Here is a 14669-nt window from a genome sequence, read left to right as displayed (position 1 = left end):
ACTCCCATTATTAATTTGTTAGATAAATGGCTCCTCTATCTTGCACCTTTAAATGAAATGGAATTCACTAATCCTAATTGCTTTGCCTTCTACTGGAATTTTTTCCCATTAGTTCAGCATGTTTTTTTTTTTCTTCTTCTTCTCTTTTCCACTTGAAGAGGGGAGCCTTCTTCAACTTAAAGCCTTAGGGTATACTTTATGGGTTTATTAATTATCAGGTATTCATTCAAAGGGGTTAATTAAGTAATAACTTTCTATTGACTGCAGTATACAAAGAATTAAAGGCTTGAATTCACCTGCTGATTAAACACCTAGTGACCGTGCCTTCATGTTCCTCCCTGTGGTTGGGTGAAATAAAAATCTTTGACCAGTTCTAGTCATGGGTTGCAAGGCCACTCAGGAGGACAGTTAAAACCAGTTTGTATTTACAACTCACGCTACCTTGAGATTGCCCAGAAAGAGAAAGGACTTCTGCTTCTCAGGGTTTCCAAGGAGAAATTTTGTCCCTAGCATCTTTGCCAAGAATCACCATTTTTTTCCTGCAGCATGCTTTTCAGCAATAGAAGGTGAAGGATGATTTCCTTTCCCATCTCTGAGGAGTTTTATAAAATTAAAACAAGTCAACATAATAACCCCACAGGGGTGATAGTAGTTTACACACCAATCTTGGAATTTTTTGAGATCATTTCAAGTTCAAGGTACATCTAAGCTTCATGCCCAGTGGTTGCAATTCTCCAAATCAAACCAGTGACAGAGGCATATCATACTTTCAAGGAAGATGGGCTCTTTGAAGACTGACCAACAACTCATCAAACAAGGGAAGAAGGAGATGAGTGTTCACTCAGAAGTTTCCACAAATTCAGCTTTTAGGAGGGAATAAAATAAAGCAGCTTTAAAGTCATGGTCTTGGGATGTGCTAGGATGTTCTTCTGAGAAGAGAAAATAAAAGCACAGTTCATGAAAAACCCATTCAACAGATGCTTCTGATTCATGGCCAACCCTACCCCAAAATTATGTGGTGATAGGAAGAAACAGAAAACTGCGTCCTTGGGTCCCCGGTATCATTCTTTCCTACTCCTTCGTTTTCCAGAATAACTCAAATGAGATGGTACTTTATCCAGGGGGACCTACAGCATACAGTACGGTGTTCACAAACATGGATATGGAATGATTTGCACTTGGATTTGAGCCACAGTTCTCCCATTTATTAACTGAGTGACCTTGGGCTGGTTATTAAGTTATCTGAGACTCACAAGCATACAATCCCATTCATTTCACATAAAAATTTCATAAGGTAGATATTTCTCTAGTTTCCGTATAATTGATGAGGAAATGGAAGAATAGGGCAGTTAAGTGGATGATCCAAAGCCACTCAGCTATCTCAAAGGTTGATATAAGATCAAATAAGACGCATGTAAAATCTTTGGCACAGGACCGGTCCTACTAAGCACCTGATAAATGTCAGAGGTTGCTATTATTATTACATCACTCTTGTCAACTTAGCCATCTTTTTCTTAGCTAAATATACTCTAAAAGAAATAGGTACATACAGGGTAACCATATCTTTTTTTCTTAAAATGTAACAGAAATAAATCTATTAAGTTTTGCATGTAATTTTGACCTCACAATACACACATACCTACACACACACACACAAATGCACACATACCCACACAACTAATCTTGCTCATAACTTTGTATTTTATAAAATTTGCAAAGCATTGCTTTTAATGGCAAAAAACTGCAATTACTTTTGCACCAACCTAATATCAAAAACACATAGAGAATCCATTCTCTGTATAGGGAGACATACATATATAAGACCACATAAAACTATTGCAATACACACCCTCGAGAAATGACATCATGGTACTCACAGTGGAGAACAAAAATCCATATGCTATAGTGACTCTCTTCCAAAGAGTACAGTATAGAAGGTAGGGGACATGAGTTACTGTACAGTGGGAAAACCTGGCAAACAATACTTCAGCCAGGTAATCAAGGTCAATGGCAACAATTTCAAATCCTGTTGATAGTATGTGCCCTTGATGTGGTGTGATGAGAAGGGCATTTTACCTCTGGAGTCTTTCTCCCAAGATCCCTTAAATGCAGTTCAATCATGAGAAAGTCATCAGAAAAAATTCCAGTGGTGGGACATTTAGAAAATAACTGGCCAGTATTTCTCAAAACTGTCAATGTCATCAAAACCAAGGAAATTCTGAGAACCTGTCCCATCTCATAGTAGTCTAAGGAGATACAGCAACTAACTGGAATGTAGAATATTGGATTGGATCCTGGAATAGAGAAAGGATATTGGGGAAAAAACATGGAAATCTGAATAAATTAGGGACTTTAGTTAATAATAACGTATTGATATTAGTTTGCTGATTGTAACAGATGTGCCACACTAATATATTAATAATGAAAACTGTGTGCAGGGGGCGGGAAACAGGTAATATGAGAACCCACTACTATCTGCCCAATTTTTCGGTAAATCTAAAACTGTTCTTAGTTTATTAATAAAAAATATAAAAATAAATTTTTAATAAACTTCAAGAATGTGTATAGCAAACAGAGGCCTGCCTTACTGCCCACATGCCAAGCTCTCACTACCATGACCAGGTTAAAGGGGGGCCCCAGCCAGGCAAATGTTCATGAGGAGAATTCTTTTGCATGTTCACTCCCTGAGACTGGAGCCCATCTGGCCAGTAGGAGCATCCGTAACATAAGGGTACCTTTGACACTGGAAGTCCCCAGAGCAAATCTTGGTACCTTCTGAGGAAGGGGGTCCTTTAAGGACAATGCTGGGGACATAGTGAATCCATGACTTCCAAAATCAAGTCTGTGTCCTTTGGTCAAACCTCCCTTCTCCATTTCTAAGTAGGTTGGAGAGGCTGAAAAAAGAGGCAACACTCACTTATGCATTGAAGTATCCTAAAAATATGTATTAAGTGGTAACCCTGTGTCAGTCTCTGATCAGAGCAAGTGCCTCGCTTCAGGGAGCTTAAAGTCTCCTGAAAAAGAACAGGGAGGTGGCCCTACTACAAGGCAACACCAAAGCTCTGCCTTATAAAAGACCCCAAGACAATGATCTGTGAAGGGCAGGACGGGATTATAAATCCCCAGGTGCACTAAAGGGAAGGGTCTAGAAGGTCAATGTTTAGATATGAGGTCGCAGTGGTGCACAGACCTGGAGTCTCTCCCATGAGCTTGCAGCCCTCTTTCTATTTGCCTTGTCCCATCCTTCCGGGATAAAGGCAAGCCTAAATTCAACATTTAAGAGAACAAAAGAGAAGCAGAGTGACCCAGAGACTACAAATGTTTTTCTTAAGCAACCACAAGGGACAGGCTGTTTGGTGAGCACACTCACCAGATGGCTGGGGCTCGTCAGCTGCTTCCAATCAAATCTTGCACCACTGAGTTGGTGCATCCCACACACTCAGCAAGATTCTGCTGAGGTGGGGGGGGAAAAACACCCTATTTTCTCCATACCTAGAAAGTGTGCTCTTGGGGTTTGCAGGGCAGAATCCAAAACTAACAAGAAAGTATCAGGAGAAGGCAAAAGGAACTGAAGACAGCACCCTGTTCTGGGCCATGTGTTTTGGTTTAAGTTTATGATTTTGGAGTAAAGGCAAGGAGAGAAACTGGTTCTTCAAGTCTGTGTGGGCAGAGAGAGGCAAGAAAGGGTTGGAAGAGGAGATGGAGGGAGCTGGCTGGGAAGATATGAATGAGAAAGAGGGAACAAGAAAGAAATTAGAACATCTAAAGATAATTTGCAAAGATCACAAGGTGCAGAAGCTCAATTTATGACGATTAATATTATTTTGTAAATTAGATCTTCTTTACTTAATTTCAGATATGGAGAAAAACAAAGGCTGAATTTATTCATTTATATATAAATATGAATGTTGTACATATGGATATATATTCATATGTGTGCATAAAAATATGCAAACATACATGTATATACACACATATATATAAAATAGGAATTTTGGAAAACGCACCTTAGTGGAAATTTTAAAATATATATCCAATACCCTACCTCCTTAAAGACCAGAATGTTTCCTTTTAAAGAAATGACTGTTAGAACAAATGTTCTTCCATGAAGGGGTTTCAGTGAGGAATGAGATGCAATTCTAATCATTGAATATGATGATGTTTGAGTTTAGCACCTCCCTGTCCATGCATCCACAACAAAATATAGCTCCTGAGTTTAACCTATAACCTAGACAGCACACTGGGCTTTGGACCACAGAACTCCAACAAAGATTCCAGTAGAAACAAGTGGACATTAGAAATGCTGCCTCCAACAGACACTCCCTCTCAATCTGTCTCCTTCTCAATCTGAATGATGAGCTTTTCAGATTTTTCCTAGAAACAGAACATCTTTTCAGGCACCAGAACGATGCTTGCTGAATTGGACACCCCTACATAGTTCATAGGCTCTAAAACACAGGGAATTGCAAAAACACCCAGGTTTGCTGAGGACATTCGGTGTCATGTAGGTATGCACACCTTGCCACGTCCTGGGGCCACCAGGCTTGTTCATACCTGCTTATCCTTCCAAGATGCAAAGCAGGCAGATCTGTCCCTATGAGACACTTACATAAAAGAAAACGCCACACTCTACCTGGAACAGAACACATGCCCCATCCCAAGCTATTCCAGACAGCAGGGATGGAAGAGGCCTTATTGGAGTTCAACAAAAGGCTTAGTTTTTGCCTTCTTCTCCTTTTCCTCCACTAAATCACGGGAATATAAAAATTAAGCCGAGCAATCTCTTACAAATGCAAATAAAAATTATCACTTAGATTATATACCTCCTGCTATCCAATGCTTCTTCCAAGCCCAGTATAAAAGCCCAGTATAAAAGACAGGATTTGAGCACTGGACATGCTAAGGTTGAAAGTGTCTTAGTATGGCCGGGCACAGTGACTCACACCAGTAATCCCGACACTATGGGAGGCCAAGGTGGGTGGATTACCCGAGGTCAGGAGTTTGAGACCAGCTTGGTCAACATGGTGAAATCCCGTCTCTACTAAAAATACAAAAATTAGCCAGGTGTGATGGCAGGCTCCTGGTAATCCCAGCTACTCAGGAGACTGAGGCCTAAGAAACGCTTGAACCCAGGAGGAGGAGGTTGCAGTGAGCCGAGATGGCACCACTGCACTCTAGCCTGGACAGCAAGAGCAAAACTCCATCTCGAAAAAAAAAATTGCCTTAGTATGAAGTGGACACTTGTATGTATGAACTGGAATATGAAACCTTTCAGGGAAAGAAGAAGAGTGGAGAAGAAGGAAGGAAGAAAAGCGCTGCTCTTTCCTTTACTCAGGATGGAATACTGCCTTCCAAATTGATCAACTTCTCTTTGCCCAGGAGTGGCTGGAATCTGTGTACTTTTACCGCCTATGGTTTGATGGTTAGAAATCTGTCCCTAAAACTTGATCAGTAAGCTATAATTTTCCCTCTCCAAGATTGCTCCATTGTGTAGAGATTTTGCTTGCTTGTTTGTTTGTTTATTTGTTTTAATTCTGATGAGATGCTAAAAATATCATGGGACTCATTGTTGACAAGGGTTGCTAAGTGTTTCTAAATCAGGATTTCAATGGATTTTGCTGCCATTATATGTGAGCTTTCTCTGAGAAAGAAGAAGTATGATGAAAAGGGCCAGGATGCAAATATACTATCCTGTTTATTTTATTTTAATTCAGTCAAGACTTTCCTCAGTTTTTTAAGCCAGCCAAAAGCATTTTAAATATTACAAGATCCCAAGTATCTATATTATCATTCATCAGTGGGTTACTAGCCCTTCACTAAAGTGATTCATAGTATATAATAGATGACCAATAAATATAGACTTGGAGGATAAAGGGGTGACTGCGTAAAAGGATGACAGAATTAATGGTAAGTGGTTTCAAGGTTCTGGCTAGTTCTTTCTCTCTTCAATTCATCACTCAAAACTCTATTTCCTAGAAAAATGCACAAATTATGCAAGGTGAGCCTGATTGTAGGCAATCTCTAGGCTGTCTCTGGCTTCTCTCCCACAAACTTTTCTTAAATAACCTGTCAGAGTGCTTGCTCCTGGTTTGTACAGAGCATGTAAGTTGCAGGAGTGTTTCCAGACTCCTCTGATCAGAAACATCACCTGGGATGCTTACTAAACACACAGCTTCCCAAGTTCCTCCTATGGATTGCAATGTCGGTTGCACATTAGATTCAACTGGGGAGCTTTTAAAACTCCTGATGACCAAGCTGTCTTTCAGACCAACTCCATCAGAAATTCAGGGTGTGGGATTCAAACATCAGGAGTTTTAATGCTCCCCAGGTGATTCCCGTGTGCAGCCCAGTGTGAGTACCACCGTAGAGACTGTGAATCAGCAGATCTGCTTTGAGACCTCAGAGAATGTGCAACAAACCCCAGGTAATATTTGCCAGTTTCACCTAGAACCAAATGGTTTAATCAACGAAGCCATTTGCTAATAATTGTTTTATTTTTTATTTTTTCTGAAACGCCAAGCAAATCATTAGACTTATATTTTGGCTAGACTGAGATTTTTAGTCGACATCAAATAAAATTTAAATTGGTCTGCAATGTCAAAGGAAAGTAACACATCATCACCATAAAGCCTCAAAAAACTTGAGACAAAACTGAATTAAGAGCAATTAATGACCCAAAGTTAGCTTAATGATGATCATAATAGTTAACTTCTGTTTGGTAGGACAAGACTCATTTCTTTAATCTATATTGTCATTAAAATGGGCTACCATGGCGCCATGATAATTTGAGTGGTTTAATATTGCTATTTAGGAATGAAGAATAACAGAGTTTACATCTTGGCTAATCCATTAACAAGTTGAGGGACTCTATGCAAGTTACTCCATGACTTTGTGCCTCACTTTCCTCATCTGTTAAGTGGAAATAATGCTGCTTACATTCTCTCAATATTATCCAGAAGATTCTCTTAAATGAGATGATATAGACAAAACAAGAGCAAACAGCAACCACTAATACATACTGGTAACCTTCCCTCGTGACCCCATATGGTCATTTATTAAGTCAATAACCTCTCTTCACAGGAACTGATTACATAATGTTTGATGGTATTTTTCTGTTGGTACAGAAAAGCAAGAAAGAGCCCTGGGTCAGAAGTCGGGCAAAGTGGATTCTAACCTACATATCACTACCACCTAGCTGTGTAACCTGTAGTAACTTAGCCTATTTCTCAGGGCCTCAGTTTCCCTCAACACCAAATAAAGTGCTCCAAAATTTGGAGATGGTTTCAAAGCCATGTCAGAGTCCCTTACAACTGCCACAGAGTGTGATTATCTTTGTTGGTAAACTAAGTGTCAGGGAAACACTCAGGCTTTCTTCTCATTTATTTCAGACTTTCACGCCATTGGTGATTTACTGATCATTTCATCTCTTAACTAAGAGAATTAGATCAACATAATCCAGAGAATAAAAACCAGGCCAATCTTTACTAGGAAAGAAGATTCAGATTTCAGGGTAACACAGATGCAAGAACATGTGGCTTTTCTGCCAGGCCCAGTGGAAGTGTATTCAAGGTTTGTTCCCTCCAGGGATAGCCGGCATCACACCAACCTCACTCACAGTCCAGTGTTTACAGGCACTCGAAAACCTCCTAAGAGTGTATTTCATAAAAGCAGGGCCTGTCCAAGTCCCCTGTAATGTCTCCAAAGGGAAAGGATAGAGTCAATAATCAGGGCTGTATCTGTGTGTTGTAAATGCCCCAAACCTCTATTCCCTCTCTGAGTTCTCACAGGCACGTGTGCATGCACACACACACATAAACACAGCCATAAATATATACACTCCCATTTAATAGACTGGAGATTCAAATTACAGTTATAGTGTCATAAAACTATCTGCAGGGTGTGTGCAGAAGTCTAAGTGTGTGTGTGATGTGGGTTGGGGTGGCAAGCTTACAACCTTCCTCCTTCCCTTGAGGTTCTACATTCTCAAAACGTGAGATTCCTCTGGGACATTTAAATAAGCTGTATTCATAGGGGCGGCTACATAATTTGCAGGCCCAGTGCAAAATGAAAACACGGGACCTCTTCTTCAAATCGTATTAATAACTTCAAAACAGCAACAGCAGAGCAGTAAACCAAGTGTAAGACCTTCTAAGTACAGAATCTGCGCATTTGGGCTGGTCACACACCCACAAAGCAAGCTGGGGTTTGAGGATAACACATAGAGAGTCTGGATTCGATTTTTGCAATATACACCATTTCTTTAGGAAAGTTCAAAGTTTCCCCCTGAAGGCTCTAATCTGAGTCTGCTGAATGAATTGACAAGAAATTAACAGGAGAAAAGCCATAACAAAGCTATTCAGTCATAGTTTTATGTGACATGGGAGCCCTCAAAATGAAGACCGCAAGTCCCAGATAAAAATATATACCCCGGGTATCTGTTTTTACCCGGGCTTAAGTTTGATGAAGCATGGATAGCCAGGTAGAAATAGGGTTAGACAAAGAAGAGTCTGATCTAATAGCAAGAGACTGAGGCAGAAAACCCAGCACGGCCTGTCTGTTCAAATTTTTCTTAGCTTCTCTATGTAGCACGTCTTCCTCTCCAGTATGGGGCAGGACCTACAACCAACAAGGTAGGTCAGAGAATTTCTTTATGGCCAGTTCTGAAAACTGCTTGCAGAGGTTCCTGGCATCATGAAACCAGAGTGTCTTGGGAATCAGACTGGCTTGGGTTTCAATCCTGTGGAACCATGTACTAACAGAATTTCTCTGACACTTCCACTCACCATTTTGAACTTCAACTTCCCATCTATTAAATGGAGACAGGGCAACCCACTCTCCGAATTACAATTAATTAGAGGATTAAATGCAATAAGGCACAGAAAGCAAACAAAATTCGAGGTCAAAGCCCGGTACATAATAAATGTTCCAAATTGCCCTTCATTTTGGGCACAGATCTTGCAGATCAGTTCAAACAAAAACACACTATATATTAAAAGTGAAGCTATTGTAATTGAAGACCAAGAGAGATTCGGAAACCTGACAAATCGTTTTCAACCTGTCCGTTCTTTTGCCTCTAATGAGACTTCTCCTTTGGGTGGGAAGAGATGACCTTCTGAAAAGGCCCTCCGTCCGCGTCAGAATTTGGCGACTAAAGCATGCATGAGCTGGGAATGGTGACAAGTTGCAAAGGGAAAGGGGGAGGGTAGGCAGGGTAAGAAAGAAAACTTAGGGCTGGGGTGTGAAGGGTCTCTTGGTTTGTTTTCCTGGCTGGGACAGCGAACTTCTCCTCAGCCAAGTTTTTGGAGCGGGGCCGGCCGCTTCGCGGCTCCCATTGGTCCGGCCGCGGCTGTTGCTAGGCGGATGGACCAATGGCGCGCGAGGGGCGTCTGGGCTCCTCCTCTTCTGGGCCACGGCTGGAGCCCGGGAAGCGGCGGCGTCCGCGCTTCTCCCCGCGCGGCTTTTTCTCTCCTTCTTTTTTTTTTTTTTTTTAAGGCGGGGCGGGGCTGGGGGCGCGGCGTCGCTGGGGGCGCGGCGTCGCGGAGCTCGGGCCGGTGGAAGGTTTACCTGCTAGGCTCGTCCCACCTGTGTGGAGCTCCCATCGCCCTCCAGCGTTGCGCAGCCTGAAGGGACAGGACGGACACGCGGGTATTTTTTCCCCCTCACGCAAATGTGTATTTTGTGTTTTAATAACTTTATCAACTCGGTGAACTCTCGCGAGAGCACTCGCTGCGTGTCTTGCCTCTGTCGTCCTTCCCAGTCTCTAACCGGCCCCTGGGCCACCTCTCACAATTGAGCCCCCAGCCCTTGAGCACACGCACACACGCACACACGCTGAGCTACCGCCAATGCTTGAGCCCCCAGCCCTTACACACACCCATACACGTGCACAAACACACACACACGCTGAACCACCTTCAACACTTGAGCCACCAGCCCCTAGAGACACACACACACACGTTGGACCACCTGCAACACTTAAGCCCCCGGCCCCTGCACACATACATACACACACACACATGCTCTGGGCCCCTTCCAACACTTGAGCCCCTTGCCCCCCCCCCCCACACAGACACACACACACACACACACACACACGCTGATGCGGGAGCATTTAGCACAGTTTCCTTGCTGAAAAAGCAGGACCTCGGTTTAGAAAATGGAAATTGCCCAGGAGGAAAAGAGAGCTGAGATATATGCAGCCCCAGGTACTTAGGGTTAGTAATAATATTGTTAATAATACTATCGTTTCTGAGGGATTTCTACCAGATACTGTGTTGAGTAGTTGCCATGCTTAATCCTATTTAGAGCTTGGTGTGCCCATGGGTAAACAGAGGCACTGAGCAGGGGAGGCAGAAGCAGGACTGGAAACTGTCTGTGTAACTTTGGAGCTCTTGGTTCTATCCACTTACTGGTGTGGTTGCATGGCTGTACAACTGCCCATGTGGTTATGGCCCCCATCTGGGGATAGGTCTCAGTAGAACCTACATCGCCAGGGCTATGCCAGCCTTATGCAGTCCTATGCATAACTACCAATTCTCAGAATGAGCATGTTTATCACCCTTGGCCCATCCTGCCCCATCACTGTATTTAACACTTGCATCTTAGGTGGATCTTCCCCAATAATCCTGGAATGAGTAGAAAAGACACATGTTCTGTGTGTTTGGGGAACATCTTATCTTCATCTTGCAACACACATCCACCTCGGCAGCTTCCCCTCAACTAATGTGGGAACTACAACTCAGAGAGGAAAGTGACTGGATCAAGGCTACTCTGATCAAAGCTGGTCACTTCCCACATCTGTGAGACAGTAGAGCCAGTTCTCTGCTTGGTGAAGCAATTCTGTAAAAGCATTTCTCTAACAAGTGACGGCAGATTTCACGTGAACTCGACTGCATACTGGAAGTCACTGTGATTCTAATTTTATGAAGAATTATCAAGTTGAGCATATTTAAAACTGTGTGGGGCTTTTTTTCTTATACAGTTTCCTTTTTTCTTTTTTTCAAGGTGCCTCCTTCTAATTCATCTTCACCATTGTGGTTGTCAATATGGCATGCAGAATTATCCCTCTTTCCAGGTGAGGACGCGGAGACATGGAGACACATGTAGCCCAGACACATAACAACACAGTAGGCAGGCCCAGTCCTGGAGCACAGATTCCTCCTCCCCCTCCCCACACCTTAGCTAGCTTCTTTGCTCTCCCTGAGTGCCTATGGCTTACAAGTTATCCATTTACAACAAAAGGTTGTTTATTCAGAATGTAGGGACTGGGAATGCAGAAGCCAAAAAAAAAAAATGAAGTGAGAAATGAAATCTCTTCTGTTTTGCTGTTTGGAAACTGCCTGGGAAGTGGCCTGCCAGCTAGGAACAGGGTTGGCTGGTGAAGAAGCCCCTGGCATGACATTTTTCTGCTTAGCAGATGCCTGTGTGCCACCCTAGCCCTTGCTCTGAGCCTGGCAGTCGAGGGAAACGTGTCTGTACTCACTGTGCTGTTGTCTAAAAGGCTCAGCAGAAAGGCCCCAGCTAGCTTCCTTCTTCCCTTCGCAGCAGGAGAAGACCTAGGCATGCCCACCTCCTAACCTAACAGACAGCACCTAAAAGATGGTTCTTTTGATAACTTAAAGGAGATATTTTTGAACGTCAACACGAGACAGTATCGCCCAGCAAGGGAGAGGTTTTCGGCTCCACCCATCCCCAGAGACTCACTTGGTCTCAGAGAGATAGTACTGTCTCCTTTCCTTAAATCCCCCTAGCTTAAAAAGCCTAGCCAGAACCCTGCTTATAATCTTTCACCGTAAAGTTTATCTTCTAACTTTTCTTTAAAACCTATGGAAAGTAAAAATCGGGATTGGAGCAAAGCAGATTATTCTGTTTGCAGAGGCTGATATAATTGCTGGCTGTTTTCCCTGGGATCCCACTGTAACTCTTTAGGCAGCCCTGAATTTTAAAGGATGTTTGCAAAGCAGCTTTCTTCCTGAACACTGTCCTAAATCCCTCCTGTTGTAACCCTCCACTCCCTGTGTTTGCCCGGCTTTGCCCAGTGCAGTGAGACGCCTATCTACACAATGGTTTGTCTCTCCTGCTTTCAGTTTTCTTTTCAGCCAACAGCCTCACAAGCATTCTTTCTCCCTTCTGCAAGTATTCCTGTGGAGTGTGTTCTGCCTCTCTGCTAGACGCTGGGATATAGGGAGCCAACACAGACAGGGCTTACAGTCAAGTGGGAGAAATAATATTACCCAAACTTTCACAAACCCCAACTTAACACTACTACAAAGATGTATGTTCATGACACAGTGACAACATACGCTAAAGGGACTTAAACCCAATTAGAGCAATCAAGACAGGCTTCATAGAGGAACAGACCTGTGAGGTCTCATAGATAGACAGAGGGTAGAAGTTGGAGATGAGAGTAGATAGAAGTAGAGCTAGCACAGGCAAGTGCCCTCTGCTGGGCTTCGCATCTGCCCTGAGAACAGTTAACAGAGCCTGTTCAGGCCAATCCACTTTCCATGGATGGGAAATTATTTTTTACGGAGACTGGTAAAAATTAGCTTCTCTAAGAACACTGGTCTTTTCCTTGAGACAAGAAATTGGGACCATATGTTTAGGCCTGGTCTTGCTAGGTGGGTGTACAGCTCACCAAAAGGATAAAATCAACACATTTTTCACTGCTTCCATAATCAGGGAGTGGGAACGTTGGAGTCCTACTGATTTTTGTCTTGGCTCAGGGTAGCTTATATTATTGAGAAAGGCTAAACTTTCAGTGCCCCTGTATTGAAAGAGTTCAGATTCAAATTTAACTGAGATTTATTAAGTGCTGACTAGGAACCTGGTATTTCCTAAGTATTACCCCTTGGAAGCCTTACAAGAATTCTAGGAGGTAGAATTTTTCAACCCCTTTTCACAGATGAGAAAACCAAGGACTAGAAAAACCCCTGGAGCCTCATCCCAAGTATTTGTCATGGATGCATAAGAGGATAAAGTCTTCTTTGACAGCTCACCAAATGAATGTTTTATATCACAGGCTCACAAAATGTCAGGTTCAGACAGCATTTCATACAAACATTTTTTTTTCAATTATTTGCCAGTGTTTGATCTTTAACATCCTTGACATGTCCAGCCTCAAGCTGAATCTCTCTTCTCTTAGGAAATTCACTGCCCTTTTGATGAAGCCAGTTTGACTTTCAGATCTTTGATTGTTCAAAAAAGCTTTTAGCCTTCAGACTTCCAATTGGCTCAAACAGGAAACATAACCATTTTAGGAATGATGTGGATATAATGTTTAAGCAAAGGTAGTGGGCGTAAACAGAATCAGGGTACTAACAGCAAAGCTCATTACTTGGTGATTATGCCAATTCTGCAAATAAAGGAAGAACTCAGAGTAGCTTCATAAACACCATAATCTAAGTGTTTAAGAATCCCTGAGGGCTAGGCTCATCTCCTCTTGACCCTACAACCTCTCCTGCATTCTTGGGATTCTAAATTGCAATATTAAGTCATTGAATTGACCATTCTTCTCCATGGCCTAACAATGGAAATCCTTCTATACCTAATACCACCAAATTGCTGCTCTGAGGTTTACCTTTCCACACTTCTATGCTGGGATTGGAGCAGAAAGGGCCATGAAGTTGACATATTCGGAGCCAATGATGAGCCAAACCTAGAGTCAGTTTCCTAACTCCACCGGCAACCTATGTTCTGCTTCATGTTGCTTCTCCAGTTGGGTGCTCCCTTGATAGATACCAATTGGATTGCACCTGTCTTAAGTATCAATCACAGCAGTCCCCTCCACCACTACCAAATAGAACCTCTCTTAATTCATCCATCCATCCAGCAAATATTTACTGAGCTCCCACTATGTGCAACAGTGAGGGGGTGAAGTGCAACAGTGAGGGGGTGAAGTGAAAAAGCAGCCCCGTCTCCACTTTCATGACATGTGCAGTTTTGTGGAGGAAAAAAGATAATATTTAAAGGGCCAGTAGTGAAATGCCAAAGTCCAATGATTATGCATAATCAGATTTTCCCTTCAAAAATTTATCTTTAGTTCCTGAGAATGGAATGGAAGACAGAGAAGCAGACTTTAATCTCAGTCCGTTGCTAACAACATTGACATTTTATGACCTTTACTAATTTTTTTCAAGTACCTATCAGGCTGTGAGGTTATTGTGTCTGTTGGCTTGTTTACCAGTTGATGATCTTCCTTTACTGCATTAGAATGAAAGTTCCATGAAACGAGGAACTTTTCTAGCTTACTCACCTCTGAACTTCCAGCCCCTATCAGAATTACTGGAACCAAGTAAGAACATCATCAGATTTTTTGAGCTAACACATGACTTTCTCCTTAACCTGACTGAGGCAGGAGTGCTAGAAGCAGTTCAACATCCAGGTGAGCAGGAGTTTCAGCAGGCAGCTTTCCCAACCCTTACCTATCTGGAGCTTCCTGCTGCCATTTTGTGTTATTGTCATTCCAAGAGCTCTAGTTTACTCTTTAGCAATTCCTTGGGGATTTGGAGAGACGGCTATTTTTGTTTTAATAATTTAATTACTGGTTAATTATTACATCGAAGTTCAGAGATAACTTCTTGAGTCTGCAACTGAAAACCTTTTTTTCTACTTTCTCTCCCTGACTATCCACCCATCTCTTCCCAGAAATAGGTGCCTAACATAAAACC

General features: G+C 42.4%; 1 protein-coding gene and 1 long non-coding RNA gene across 8 annotated transcripts in view; one reads left to right on the top strand and one right to left on the bottom strand.

Moving 5' to 3' along the window:
* The window catches only part of LOC101058613 (uncharacterized), a 39179-nt gene extending 29324 nt beyond the window's left edge, over positions 1–9855 (bottom strand). The window contains exon 1 of the long non-coding RNA XR_008540075.2: positions 9565–9855. This is a non-coding gene — a long non-coding RNA (uncharacterized LOC101058613). The remainder of the gene's footprint in view (positions 1–9564) is intronic.
* Positions 9507–14669, top strand: part of LOC129137475 (uncharacterized) — a 168199-nt gene continuing 163036 nt past the window's right edge. For 5 of the 7 annotated variants that reach the window (XM_054669582.1, XM_054669583.2, XM_063797462.1 and 2 more), the window contains exons 1-2: positions 9507–9645; positions 11005–11074. In XM_054669582.1, coding sequence (XP_054525557.1) covers positions 11051–11074 — 24 coding nt within the window. In that variant the 5' untranslated portion in view covers positions 9507–9645; positions 11005–11050. The remainder of the gene's footprint in view (positions 9646–11004; positions 11075–14669) is intronic. The other 2 variants (XM_054669580.2, XM_063797459.1) reach the window with 1 other exon arrangement.

This window comes from Pan troglodytes, chromosome 18, assembly GCF_028858775.2.
Source record: "Pan troglodytes isolate AG18354 chromosome 18, NHGRI_mPanTro3-v2.0_pri, whole genome shotgun sequence".
NCBI lineage: Eukaryota > Metazoa > Chordata > Mammalia > Primates > Hominidae > Pan > Pan troglodytes.
The sequence above is the reverse complement of the archived record's forward strand: the minus strand, read 5'-3'. Positions and strand labels throughout refer to the sequence as shown.